The following is a 14,475-nucleotide window of genomic DNA, read 5'->3' as shown; positions in this document are numbered from 1 at the left end:
AACGGCATTTATATTGGAAACTTTTAGTTTATTTTTATCTAGTTGTATCCTTTAATAACTTACATCATATAGCAATAATTAGTAGGCTGTGATCTTGTGTCATGTTTTACACATAATTTAATTGTAAACCAATACAAATAATAGTAAATAGGAACCATTATATAGAAAGCTTAGTGTCTATTATTATTTTTAACAATTTTTGTTGATTGCTGTGAAAATGTATTATTATTACCAAAGTGGAAATTTGAAATAGCATTGAGAATAGAATAATATTTATAATTAATATGTCTTTATTTACTGTGTTACTGAAAAAAATCATTTTTTTGTCTACTTATTCTTTTATCTGTAACAATTAGAAATGTTGCCACAATGTAAAAAATCATAGGAAATAAACATTCTATTGTATCAATACTGTACCGAATAAGTATTTCGATTCAAACTTAATGACGGCTCGGAAGTTAGGTGCGGGTCCCTTAAAGTCCCGCTAATACCTAAAATTGTTTTCTGCGCATTGGATCGTACGATGTTTCGAGCCGCCATTAAGTTTGAATCGTACTGTACCAATCTGTCGTTTCAGCAATTAAAATCTAATTTTAGTATATCAGCATAATGATAAAATTCATTTAAAAGAAATGTCAAAATAAAAATTCGTGAAGTTATTCAAATACATATTTTTCAGATAAAATAATATGTAATATATTATTATGTATTTTAATTAATAAATAATTGCATAGCCGGATTTATATATAATTGTAACCGACTGTGCCTTGAAAATTAAAGATAAAATTTAACGAAATGGTGATATTTAATCACAATGGACGATCTTATGAGCTGTGTGGAATTATTCATTTGACGGTGCATTTACATTAAACGAACATTCAGTTAGAGCAAGAGCATTATTTCGTAATCTTTTTGTGTAAACGAAAACTCGTATTCAATGTTGTTCAGTATTAGAACATTGCATAGAATCTTTTCGAACGCACTAAGAACGAAAGAATGCTCTACGCATGTTTACACTAGAAGTCGTATTCGAAGTCGAATTTGACATATTATTGGGGTTATTTAGAATGAGCATTCGCTCGTTTGATGTAAATGTACCGTGATATATTAAATTTAAAATGTATAGAATCCTTATAATTCAGTAGTGTGTTATTTTACATATAATGTGACAAATATATGAATGTTCTTTTTTAAATAATAGTCTTGTTATTCTTGAATTATTTCATTTTATTTACTTTTTAAATAATATCTTACATCTAATGTAATTACAATCATTCCATATTTTACTAACAAATGGCATTTGTGATGTTCTTTTAATAAAATTTTATAACTTATACTTGTTTTTTAATTATCTTCAACTTTTTAAAGTGAAACTTTTATTACATCGTCTCAAACTTTTTGGTCTGTGTAGCGCATGTCGCGTGTATCGCGGCTGCCGAGTAGGTATACCTACTCGGCAGCCGACCGTCACACGACATGCGCTACACAAAGCAGTGTTCGGAACCGTTCGAACAGTTTCACTTTTACCGTGGTTTCATAAAACCACACAACATTTTTTTAGTTTTCGTAACCTATTTTATTGTAAATTATACATTAATATACCCTAGAGTACTATGACGTATCTAAAAGTCGAATTAATACCGCCTTTCATAATAAATTAACGCTTAGATATATTTGATAATCTTAAAGTAATATTCCTAATTAATGTTAAAAGAAATATCTAAATCACAGCAAGATTACAAAAATCGTTTCCTTTTTGTTTAACTGTTTTTTAATACCTTTGATTGCCCAAGTTTTTCATTACAGGTACGTTGAATCGGGATTCCTGTCTCTTCCAATCACTTGCTGGCATTTCTTTGTCCATAGGCGGTTCCATTTTGAAAATAATAGAAGGAACTTTAGATGAATCCAAATCGATTTTTCCGTAGTCTTCTTCACTATTACTTGTCGTACTTGTTATATCGTCACTTTGAGTTGTGGTTTCCATTTTATCAGCATCCTGAGAATCATTAGTACGGGCTACTCCTGCAGGACTATTTTCATCCTTCTTTAAGCTTTCTGAAGTCAAAGCTGCTTTTTCAGACTGATCATTCATATCGTCTAGCACGAATTCGACAATTTCATGATTTTCCGCGTCAGTCCTTGATTTTTTCATGTTATCTTCGGTAGATTCTTCAACACTTTTTGGCACATCAGTTGTATTATCGGTGCTTTCTTTTTTTTCTGGTTCAGCGGTTGTAAAGTCATTTGCGGAGACCGGTATGTTAATGTTCACATTGCTGTCTTTATCCTCAGTCATGATAGTGCGAGAAGCTCGTGGATTTTCTTCCTTTGCTATAATAGCAGGTGCGTTGTCCTTTGTTGGAACGGTAGTTGTTGAATCCATTGAAATACCATCGTTGCTGTTCATTGTTTTAGGTTGTTCACTAGATTTTTGATCGGGAATTGTGTACACTTCTATATGGAATTCGTATCCCCGTAAGGCGGTTGGACTTTTCAGTTCCAATGTAACATTCTTCTGTCCTTCTCCTCCATCTATAATTTTAACTTCTCCATCTTTTTCTGCTCTTAAATCATGTACAACAACTCTGCTAATAACTTCGCCATCATTAGCTGATATTGTAACATTGTCATCTTGTCTCCAAATAGCGGGACTGGCTTGTTTTTTTTCTTCGTATATTTTTCTTCCATTAGTATTCGAACCAATTGCTATATCGTGGCACTTCACTAAAGCCGTGAAGGCAAGAAGAGCTAACACTTTGTAATGCATTTTGTAAGTCTGATGTGCTACTGTGATCTGAGTTCGAAGCTCAGAGTTTATATAGATAAACACGTTAGAGGAAAATTTTCGAATTAAATCAGAACTTATGACTTGCCTTCGTAATAAGTATATTTTTTATATGTATTAACTAAGTTCTTCCTACAGGAAAATTGTCATTTGCTGTACAGTCGTTTACAAAATTCTTAAAAAATAAAACAAATCGTAGTGCAGATTAGCGTCATCAGTAGCTTTAAAACGGTAAGTTTCTAATATTTGTTCAAAATGTATAATAGATATAACGGGTACATACCCGCAATTCAAATCCTTTTTTAAGCGTGTATTTGTCTGTAAATATTATATGGACGATATTTCTCAAGCGAGTACTCATGTTATTGTATGCGAATGTGTAAATTGATATTTCTTACGAAAATTACTGAACAGATTTTGATGAAGTTTGGCAGTGTTATGTATCAAGATAATACTGACACCAACTACTTTTATAGAATATATCATTACTTTTAAACACTACTTCACCACAACGTCTTTAATTACTTATTTACACCTTATTATTAATACCACGTGTTCAAAACACTTCCATACTCGTCTGTACATCTACGTGAAGTTAACTCACGCGTGCTTCGAATATAAAGCACGGATTGTTTCCGAGAATACGAGATACGAAATGATACGAAGATTAGCTACCTTGACATGTCATAGTTTAGGAATATTGGATTATGGAGAAACAAATGAAGTAAATAATTGATATGATTTGTTTAAAAATTATATATCATCATCGGGATTCAGTCGCATTTAAAATGGTTAAATGCCATCGCAAGGCGCAAGCCTCTTGATTTTTATTGAACCGATTGATTTCTTTCGATGCTTTATGTACGAGCAAGCACGTCCAAAGTGCAATAAGGCGCTTTGGCTTGCATATTTCGTAACCCAAATTGTATTCAATATTTCACACTTTATATTAAATTAAAATCAGTTCATCGTCGACGGGCATTAAGAGTACCTCGCGTGACTCATCCATCCATTATATAGTTATTATATTCACTTTAATACAAGTTTTATATACATAGTTTAAATAACTCTTTTATTTCAATATTAATCATACACACGTACGGGAATTACGGGATAGGCCCGTACACTTTATAATATTTCAAATGTGAGTAATATTTTAAACTTTTGAGTATGTGCTTAATATTTATTATCTACTAACTGTGTTTATTATCTAGTCTACAATCAAAATAAATTATTATTCCAATAGCCATTGCCGAGGACTAACACTTAACAGCTTTTTAACATCTTTTTAACAAAGAGTCATCAAAACAAGTCCAGTAGTAGGTACTAGGTACTCCTTTGTGAGCAGATGCATGACACATCTTTATTTTTACTGATCGATTTGGAGCCTTGCGTCACACTCTGAAGCTTCTCGAAAGAATCAATTTTTTAGATTATAAATTATAATATATTTTGTCCTATATTATTAAATACTTAATTCTAAAGGTTATAATAAAACAATAAATATTAAAAACAAACAATTTATTATTCAAAAACGTCAAAAATCATTTACAATAGTCTGGTTTAGAACATGGGCATTTTTCCGGCATTTTCGGTCCCTTTGCTATTTGCTTCATAAATGGATGCACTTCCTCGCTGAAGAATGGTCTGAAACAATAATAAAAAGTAAATAAATTAATTAATCATGACAATAAGTAGGTAGGTATATAAGTGACTAGCTGTGCCCCGCGGTTTTACCCGCATTGCTCCGCTCCAATTGGTCTTAGCGTGATGATGATATCGCCTTTCTCGATAAATGGACATTGAAGGACAATGAAATAAGTTTACAAACTGGGGCCGAGGCACGTTCAAGCAAACAAGAAAACTCTAGATAAGCGGTATTTTTTGTAACCGAATTTTAGTCCATTCAAAAGTTACATTTGGGCTAGTATCTAATCTGTAATTTGGGGTGGCAAAGTAAGGACTCAAAAATGTAACATTTCAACGAACTATTTGGAAAAATAGGTAAACATATATAAACGCAAAAATGTCAATGTTATGCGAAGCGATTACTGTCTATAATTTTGGTAAAGATTACTACGTAAGGTCGTAGCCATAGTAAGATTTGTATCAATCGTAGTAAAAACAAGGACAAGGTCATTATGAAAAAAATATTGACATTTGCGAGCGTTTAAAACAAACAATTCATCAAATAACTAAGTACATATAATCATTCAACCGTTTTATACCATATCCACATACATAGAACCATAGACAACATAGATACTCATTTTTATCAAGATTTTGCAGTAAAAAATATTTTAATTTTTTTTTATATTGAACAAAAAAATTTTTTTACTCATACTTACACAAAAATACCAACATGAACACATTTAAATAACGTTACATTTATTCGTCTCGTAACTTCCTATAATAAACCTTGTTCACTTCCGCTCTGATTCATATCATTTGTGTATGATTCACAATTTGATAGTCACGTTGTCTTTTGTTTGTTTATTTGTTGTACCTATGATTATTTAGAGCCAGCGCGCACAAGCAACTTTGTCTCCGCAACTATTTTGTCTCTCCCATCAATTGTATGGGGAGTTGCGTCGCTACGTGCGCGCACTTTCAAACTAGCCCATAGGTGGGAGAGACAAAATAGTTGCGGAGACAAAGTTGCTCGTGCGCGCTACCTCTTATGTGATTATAATTAATTATTAGAAAAATTATCTCATAAACCGTGATAGCTAGAACGCTGAAATTTTGATTTGACGTGATTTTCTATTGTAGATGATAGTACAACTCGCACTTGGCCGGTTTTTTTTTGTTTTTTCCGACTTGCACTTGATGATAGATGAGTTTTTAGAGCAACACATAGGCGTTATTAGATTTTATTTCATACTAGACTCTATGAAAGAAGAAAAATAATGCGAACATCCGAACGATTACACCAAATTTATATATTTTTGTGTTTATCATTAGCAGGATAAGGTTTGTACGAAATAAAAAATTAGAGCTTTACTAAGTAATTGTCTATGGCATTAATACAAACCTGGAAAGCATTCTATTAATTTCCCGTTGATATTCTTCTGTAGCAAGTTGACATTTTCTGATTTGATCCAATTCCTCTTGACGAGCTCTCTCCTGTTAAAATACGTTAATTCTTAATTTACAATTCGAAGCAGATTTTCATATGATGTAGTTATTTCAGTGTTATTTTTTTCATTAATAAAATGATATTACTTCTTTATTTGTGTTAAAAGCGACTTGATATTATCGTTTAAGTATTTTTAAAATACATACTAAATACGCAGTATTTTTACCAGAATGTAGAAAAATTTGAAATTATTACTTCTTCATGGATTTATAATTCCTAATGTAGTTGACAATAGATAATTTAAAAAATAATTTTAATGGCCGGCATTTGCATCTTTTACCGCGCGCGGCTTTAGGTTGCCGGCGGCAGTTGGCTTGATATGGAGTTGTGAGAGTACGGAACACATTAGTTAGGAATTAAATCTATGAGGAAGTAATAATTTAAAAATTTTCTACATTCTGGTAAAAAAATACTGCGTATCATAAAAATCTAAATACTTAACAAGACACTAGAACTGCTATAATGTCATAATTAGTATGCTTTATATTGGACAGCTTCATTTTAGTGAAAACTAACAAATAAATTCAGCATTTAATATGTACCGCACGATTTTACGGTTTATTTTAGAATAACATCCCTAGGTGCATGAGATGTTTTGTTTATTTTTGATCAGAAAATATAAATACAAAAAAAATCGGCAACTGAACAGTGACGAACGCACTGGTGGCGTGAAAATCACCTGAGTGGCGACAAGGTCGAGCGTGCTTACAAGACACTAGTCCCACTAGTCCTGTTATTTAGATTTCTATGCCTCTTATCTACTAAATTTTTACCCTTTATACCAACACCATAAAAACAACAAACCTTCAACAATTTATTATACTCAATCTGTTCGACCAATTGTCTCTGGTGCAGTTTGCGTTTTTGCGCATCTGTATATTGTTTATGGTCAGATAATTTCTCTAGTTGTTCAAACAATTGTCTCTGGTATTCATCTTGTTCCGCGAGTTTCTCTTTCAATTTTTCTCTCGCTTCTTGGCGGTCCTTTATTTGTTCGATCATCGCTTGACGTACTTCCTGTGAAAAATAAATAGACGAAAATAAATGAATATTTTTTTAATGACAAGGATTAAGCTTTTTTTGCACGAAAACCCCGCTTAGAAAAAAGTCTAGATGAGTATACCTAAAATATCTCTGTGCAAATTCTTATCAGTATCGGTTCAGTACTTAGATCTCACGTGAAAGAGAAACAACCAAACAAATTTGAATTTGCAATTATTGTACTACGATAGAAATTAGGAGTAGGAGTAGTCATAATATAAACATTGTAGTGTCTAAAAATTGTCTTCATAATTATTTTTTCTGACAATTTTAGCAATTTACAGTCAAACCAAATAGAACAAACCAAGAATAAAATAATAAGATATGGAATAAGGATGCTGTAATAATTTATTAAAATGAATCGGAGCTTCCTATCCTTAATAATGTTATCTTTATAATTATCCAAATTCATTAAAACATAAGAGAATATCTTTCTTCTATATAAATCTATACTAATATTATAAAGAGGAAAGGTTTGTATGTATGTATGTATGTATGGTTTTCACGCATAAACTACTGGACCGATTTTGATGAAATTCGACACAGATAATCTTTAGACCCTGAGAAAGAACATAGGCTACCTTTTATTGCGAAATATGTACCACGAGCGAAGCCGGGGCGGACCGCTAGTAGAATATAAAAATAAACTAACTCGATTAGTTTTCTGCGCCCACGCCAAATATTCACATCTCTTGTTATCAATATATTCTTGCCTTTTCCTAGCTACCTCAGCGAGCGGCCCTTCCGCTAGTTTATCTATGTCTTCGTATTGTTTCTTCAGTTCAAGTAATTTTTTGTTGCATTCGTCTAGTTCAGCCTGGAAATAAAATATGAAACATGCAATAAATATAAAGAACAAATCTTCCGAAGGTTCCCTCCTTTTTTTAGTGTGATATATTGAAAGTGAAGTCCCATGTCCCCTAGTGGGGTAAGGGACATAAAACATCAATTAAGACACTAATGCTAATAACAAATAAGTTATGCTAGAATCTACCAATTTAAATAGGTAAGTATATAATTATATAGTAAAAAAATAATGATATACCAAGAGATCTGAAAATAAAAACTACAGTATTGGAATGGCGCGAAGGATGCGGGTTCGAGTCCCGCCTCGTGATCGAATTTTTTCTATTCTTTATAAATTTATATTTATAAAGCATTTGAATGCCATAAAACCAAAAATATAAATTCAACTACAATATTATAATAAATTATAGTTTTTATTTTCAGATCTCTTGGTGGTCTAATTATATTATTTATTTAAAAGAAATGACCTCTTTCCGTCTCCTCAACAAAATGGCAGCCTTTTCATCAGCCAATCCCTGTCCCGCTAATGAATCCCACGTGTCCGCTATCAGTTTATCAGCCTGCTGCTGTTTGTGTAACATCTCTTGTCTCTCTTCTATCATTCTCTTGCGTTCTCTTGCTGTCTCTTTGCGCTGTTCCGCGCGTTTGTTTTCCTCTGGAAAGAGTAACTTAGTAAAGTAATCATAAAATAAAGGGAAATTTTCAATCAATCGATGTCACATTTAGTTGCTTTATATCCGTGTTAACATTCCTTACGATCACAGCCATACCGTCGTAGGACGATATTATTGCACATAAAAATCTCCAAGGTGTACAAGTTTATAATATTATTATAAAACGTTATAATAAATGAATTGTAAAATTCTTTCAAATAAATGTCTCTAAACCTATTTATATGTATATGAGAGGAAGGGAAAAAATGTTGTGTGGTTTTATGAAACCACGGTAAAAGTGAAACTTAGGCACAAAATTATCGTATTTGTACGATAATTATCGTACGGTTCGACCGTCACGCGACATGCGCTACACAGACCAAAAAGTTTGAGACGATGTAATAAAAGTTTCACTTTAAAAAATGTGTAAGAATAGAACCGAGAAAAATATTACCATAATAGCATAAGCTAGATACAGAAGGGACAGATTTAAATAAATAAATTTTATTATCACATTAGCTATAAAAAAGTATGTGTCTACTGGGAAAGTTACTCTGCGAACATAATAATGGATATGAGAATAGCTAAGAGACTAATGTCCAAGAAATATGTAATTTAATTTAACAGCTTGTCGAAGAGATGAAACGAGAAAAAACATCAAGTTCCATTATTATTTGCTTTATTTTACTAGCAATACAATACATTTCTCTTCGGAATATTTTGATCTTTCATAATCATCAAATAAATATTTCGGGACAATTTTCACACACGGCGCGATCTGATCGCATACTAAGCTTTCGCTTGTGTTATGGAAATCAGATTGGTGATAAACATAAATATATAATGTTAAATAAATTCTTATCTAGATAATTAACAGCCAGACACAGAGCAAACATTTCTGTTCATCACACAAATACTTGCCCCGGGTGGGAATCGAACCCACGACCAGTGGCTTGGAACGCAGGGTCACTACCAACCAAGCCAACCGGCCAGTCGAATTCCATTAAATTTTAAATTAATCTACTTTCTTACCCTCTTGCTCCTTCCTAATATCCTCATCCCACATGGCCTTAAATCTCCTAGACTCCTCTTTCAGCATATCTCTCTCTTTCTCCCTTTGAATCTTTCTCTGTTCCAACTGATAATCCGTGTATTTCTTACAATCGAGATCTTTACGGAAACGTTCTATGGCATCTTGTTCCATACGAGCCGCCTGAAATATTATGCTTTTACTAGTAAGTGTAAATCGTTTGTTTGTCTTTGTTTACTGAAGGATTTTACTGCACGATTTTTTGTTAAGGGGCTAGAAAGTGACATAACACCTCATTCCTACGGGAATTCCTCTTTGACCCCGTCCGATTAGGGCCCTTCTGGCCTCCTCCACTCAAGCGACAGCCCAAGCCGAGGTTCGAGATCCCCGTGGCGGGGGGACGCCCTTGTGCATGTCGCTACCAGGGTGAACCTTCAGTTCACCCCCGCGTCCGCGTTAAAATGTAGAAGCCCTTCTGGCTAACATTGAGAGACACCACACAAAAAAAAAAAAAAATCCTCTTTGAATACACGGGCAAAGCTGCGGGCGGAAAGCTTTTTTCTATGTTATTGATTTACAGTAAGTATTTTAAGATGTTACCCGTGACTTCGTCGACGTAGCTAAATTCCCATGGTATAGCCTATGTCATTCTAACCATCTCCAGACATAAAAATCATATAACAACAACAAAACACAAAAATAATAGTACCATTTTGATGAAAAATAAATACAAGCAAATAAAAACACTTTCGTGTAATTTTTTTAGTCCATATTTAAAAGGAACTATCTTTTACAGAGTATAACGTGGTACGTAATATTCTTTTTTATTGAAAAAATATTTACCAGAGCTTCCGACTCCTTCATAGTGACTTCATACCACATTTTATCGAACTCTTTTTCGGCCATTTTTCGCGCCTCTTTCTCCTTTATTTGATACAATTGAATCTCTTGCGCTTCTTTTGCGCGCAATTTGTATATGCATGGTAATACGTGCGCGCATTTAGATCTGAAAATACGTTATATATTTTGTGCTATAAATAAGAATATTATAAATTTTTATACCCAATGTTAGAGAGATGTATTTGTATGAATGTATAATTTGGTAGCACAAAATGAAAAAAAAACATGCATGTAACGAAAGTAATCGAATTTAAACGGAATGCCTGTACCTATTCAAAAATAAAGTTAGGTGGTACATAATTAAATTTTGTTTCAGATTTGTAATATTGAACAAAAAAGTTGAGAAAATAAGTAAACGGAGAATGGAGAAGTTACCCGAAATTTTCTTCGATAGGACGAAACTTACCTATTATAATATTGGTAAGATTATATAATTTCTGTAGCCAATCCTATCCTACTAATATGCGAAAGTTTGTGAGGATGGATGTATGTGTATATTTGTTACTCTTTCACGAAAAAACTACTGAACCGATTACAATATAGAGGGTAATTACTTGGATTATGACATAGGATAATTTTTTATCTCGATAATCCCACGGGAACGGGAACTATGCGGGTTTTCTTTGAAAACGCGGGCGAAGCCGCGGGCGGAAAGCTAGTAAGTCATAAAGATTTATTTTTTCGCATTTTTTATTATTCTAGAAACATCTATTTAACTCACAACGGCGTATCCTTATATTTATCTTCATGTTCCTTCTTCCTTTTGGCCAATAGATATTGCAATCTATTCTTTTTATCTTCCCAAACTGCGGCGGCGCCAGCCTGAGCTTGTTCCACGAATTTACGTATATTCTCTTGTTCTTCGAACGCGTATAGATCTATTAATCTGGAAGGAATAATTATTTAAATAATATAAAAGTGTTATTATGTAAAGTGTTTTAGAGTGTTTATCTATACATCTATACAAATATTATAAAGAGGAAAGGTTTGATTTTTTGTTTGTTTGTTTGTATGAATTGAATAGGCTCCGAAACTACTTGGCAGATTTGAAAAATTCTTTCACTGTCGGAAAGCTACATCATTTCTGAGTGACATAGGCTAGGTTTTATCCCGGAAATCCCACGGGAACGGGAACTATGCGGGTTTTTTTTTGAAAACGCGGGCGAAGCCGCAGGCGGAAAGCTAGTTATGTATATAAAAGTGAAACCCGTTTTCCTTGGTCACGGCATCACGCGTGAACGGGTGGACCGATTTAGAGAATTCTTTTTTTATTATATTCCTTGAAGTACGAGGATGGTTCTTATGTAGAGAAAACGTAAATATGTACCACGGGCGAAGCCGGGGCGGACCGCTAGTTATAGATAATTATAGATAGATATATAATATATATTATTGATTTTAGTAGTGTAGTATTAGGGTTTTCCACATTATTGATGTGCGAGTGTGTGTAACGAGGAATGTGTTTGTACAAACTCAAACTTCGAACTAAATGAAGCGATATGATTGGTTATTTATGAACACATTCCTCACTACACATCCTCGCACATTATGACAATATCATTCAAGTCAGGTTGTAATGTGAAAAAAAAAAATGATCTTAACAGTAACAAACAAGTTCTCGATAGTTCGACGAAAAATTATATGTGTTCAGATTATCTAGTTACTACTAAAGTAAAGAAGCAATTCCGATTTTTTTTTTCATTTTAATCTTTTAGTGCAGCAGTTGAATAATCTCGGGAAGGCGTAGGAGGTCTGGTTTGAAAAATTCTTTCGGTGTTAGATAGCCTATTTATCGAGGAAGTTTTTAGGCTATATATCATCACGCTAAGACCAACAGGAGCGGTGCAATGCGGGTAAAACCGCGGAGCACAGCTCAGGGATGGATAATATAAAGTTAAAATAATATGTGATAGATACAATAGGATTACATGACTTACTTTTGTCTTTTCTGTTTCAGATCCTCTTCATAAGAAGCCATGCAAAGATCAACTCGCCGTGCGACATTGTTTATTAGAGACCTATAAAACAAATAAAGAATTACATATTGCAATATGTTCTATTTTCTTTAATTTTATTTTGAATGAATGAATGAATGAAAAATTCTTTATTGCACACAAACATACAGGATTACAAAATAAGAGCGATACAAGTTAAAATATGTACAGAGGGCGGTCTTATCGCTGTAAGCGATTTCTGCCAGACAACCCGCAAAACCATAAGGATTACATATTTTATTTTGTTTATTCCTTTGGTAATACCTAGTCCTATATACAAACGTACACAAATAACGCATATAGATATGACTAAGGTTACCGGTACTAATATCTATACAGGTGCATTATATTAATATTTTTAGTTTTAGACGAAATAATAGTTTTTTTGGGGGAATTGTTATAATCTAAAGAAAAGAGCGCATGCTACATAGTTAATTATGAAAAAAATTAAATTTTGAAAAAAAAAGGTCAAATAAATTACCTTAGTTAACTAGCTAACTAAAATCCTGTTACATTTATCTATACTAATATTATAAAGAGGAAAGGTTTGTATGTATGTATGTATGTATGGTTTTCACGCATAAACTACAGGACCGATTTTGATGAAATTTGGCACAGATAATCTTTAGACCCTGAGAAAGAACATAGACTACCTTACCATGAAATATGTACCACGGGCGAAGCCGGGGCGGACCGCTAGTCTATAATAATTGGAAAATAAGCTAAAAAAATATTCTGTCGTAAAATAATTATAAACACTTACCTCCGATCACATCGTATAAAGAAATCACTATTCTGTTTATCCTTCAATTCCTTTAGTTTATTCTCATTGCCTCGTCTTTGGTCCTCTTCTTCTGCTCGAAGTTTTTTGATGAATTTCACGTAACGAAACGTTGAGTTTAGTACACGAGATGTCTAAAAATATTTAAAGTACAAAATAAAAAAAAAACGTGTGGCACTCGGGGACTGCCGCGGTAAAGCTATTGCATGCTATGCCTTCAAGCCACACCTCCGTGCCCGTCGGAGTGGGGAGCGTGAGGTTTATTCGTTACGGAATTTCTAGATTCGGTCCCCGCGCTCAAGGCCCGCGATAGAAGCTATGCAATAGCTTAAAATATTTAAAGGATAATATAATCAATGGAAAAATTTTAACTGATAAAAAAGTATGCTTGTTTTTTTCTTTTTGCAACACTGATTGTATGTTTTTTGTGTCTCGAAATATTTAGGAGGCTAAAGATTGGTAAAGGTGGCAGTAAAATATATATTTTACTACATAGTTCTCTAGTAATTTCCTTTAAACCAGTCGGACAAAGCTTCGGGCAATAGCTATATAAATTGCTTTAGGATTGTAGAATTACAATTTAGGGCCTACAATTATGAAAATTTCTGCATTAATATGAACTATAAAAAACTAATCAGCTTTGGAAAGGAAGATAAACCAAGAAACACACTTTTGTATGATTTCTGTAAAAGTTATGGTGGATTTACATCAAACGAATTAGCAAGAGCATTCTTTCGCGATTTTTAGTGCAACAAAAACTCGTATTCAGTGTTGTTTCAGTATTAGAACATTCTAATCTTTTCGAACGCACTAAGGACAGCGAAAGAATGCTCTACGCCTGTTTACACTAATAGAATTTAACATAGTGGGGTTAGAATGAGCATTCGCTCGTCTGATGTAAATCGAACCTTACGTGAATTGAAATTAGTAAGAATTGTTAAAAAGTGACTTACATAATAACAATCAGGTGCGCCTCTCGGTCCTGGTCCATCTTTAGGTATTTTGGGTCTCTGTACCTCCATTTTTGTATAAAATCCACAGTATAACAAATATATTTATTTACTATTCATGTGTGAATTGAATCTTCAATCTTGTAGCAAAATTGTGACGTTTTCATTTGATGTATGAAAAGTATGTCATCTTTTTTAAATGTGGAAATAAGTTTGTATTGCGTACATTTTTTAAACGTAGTCCAAATAGGAAGTAAGCACAGAAGTAAGGCAGTGTTGATTATCATAAGTGAATAAATAAAATAGTTACACCAATTTAATTATTTTTTTAAATAAAACAACATGAAACATGTAAGAAATTTAATTGATGATATCAAAAAGTTATTACATAA

At 33.0% G+C, this 14,475-nt stretch overlaps 2 protein-coding genes across 2 annotated transcripts; both read right to left on the bottom strand.

Moving 5' to 3' along the window:
* Positions 1–1,560: 1,560 nt before the first annotated feature.
* On the bottom strand, positions 1,561–2,789 carry LOC149898570 (uncharacterized). The gene has a single exon (XM_090114988.1). It carries the CDS (start codon positions 2,768–2,770, stop codon positions 1,772–1,774), a length of 999 nt encoding a protein of 332 aa, XP_089971114.1. The 5' UTR covers positions 2,771–2,789; the 3' UTR covers positions 1,561–1,771.
* A 1,535-nt stretch (positions 2,790–4,324) lies between these two features.
* On the bottom strand, positions 4,325–14,155 carry LOC149898569 (uncharacterized). The gene is made up of 11 exons (XM_090114834.1): positions 14,087–14,155; positions 13,116–13,267; positions 12,296–12,376; positions 11,080–11,244; positions 10,302–10,464; positions 9,461–9,641; positions 8,243–8,430; positions 7,621–7,785; positions 6,732–6,944; positions 5,823–5,914; positions 4,325–4,435 (listed from the first exon to the last, which is right to left on the bottom strand). Exons 1-11 carry the CDS (start codon positions 14,153–14,155, stop codon positions 4,333–4,335), a joined length of 1,572 nt encoding a protein of 523 aa, XP_089970960.1. The 3' UTR covers positions 4,325–4,332.
* Between the last annotated feature and the right edge of the window lie 320 nt (positions 14,156–14,475).

The sequence above is a fragment of the Colias eurytheme genome, chromosome 22, assembly GCF_061535395.1.
Source record: "Colias eurytheme isolate Ceu_HAF_F1 chromosome 22, ilColEury1 Martin Lab GWU primary, whole genome shotgun sequence".
Lineage (NCBI taxonomy): Eukaryota > Metazoa > Arthropoda > Insecta > Lepidoptera > Pieridae > Colias > Colias eurytheme.
The sequence above is the reverse complement of the archived record's forward strand: the minus strand, read 5'-3'. Positions and strand labels throughout refer to the sequence as shown.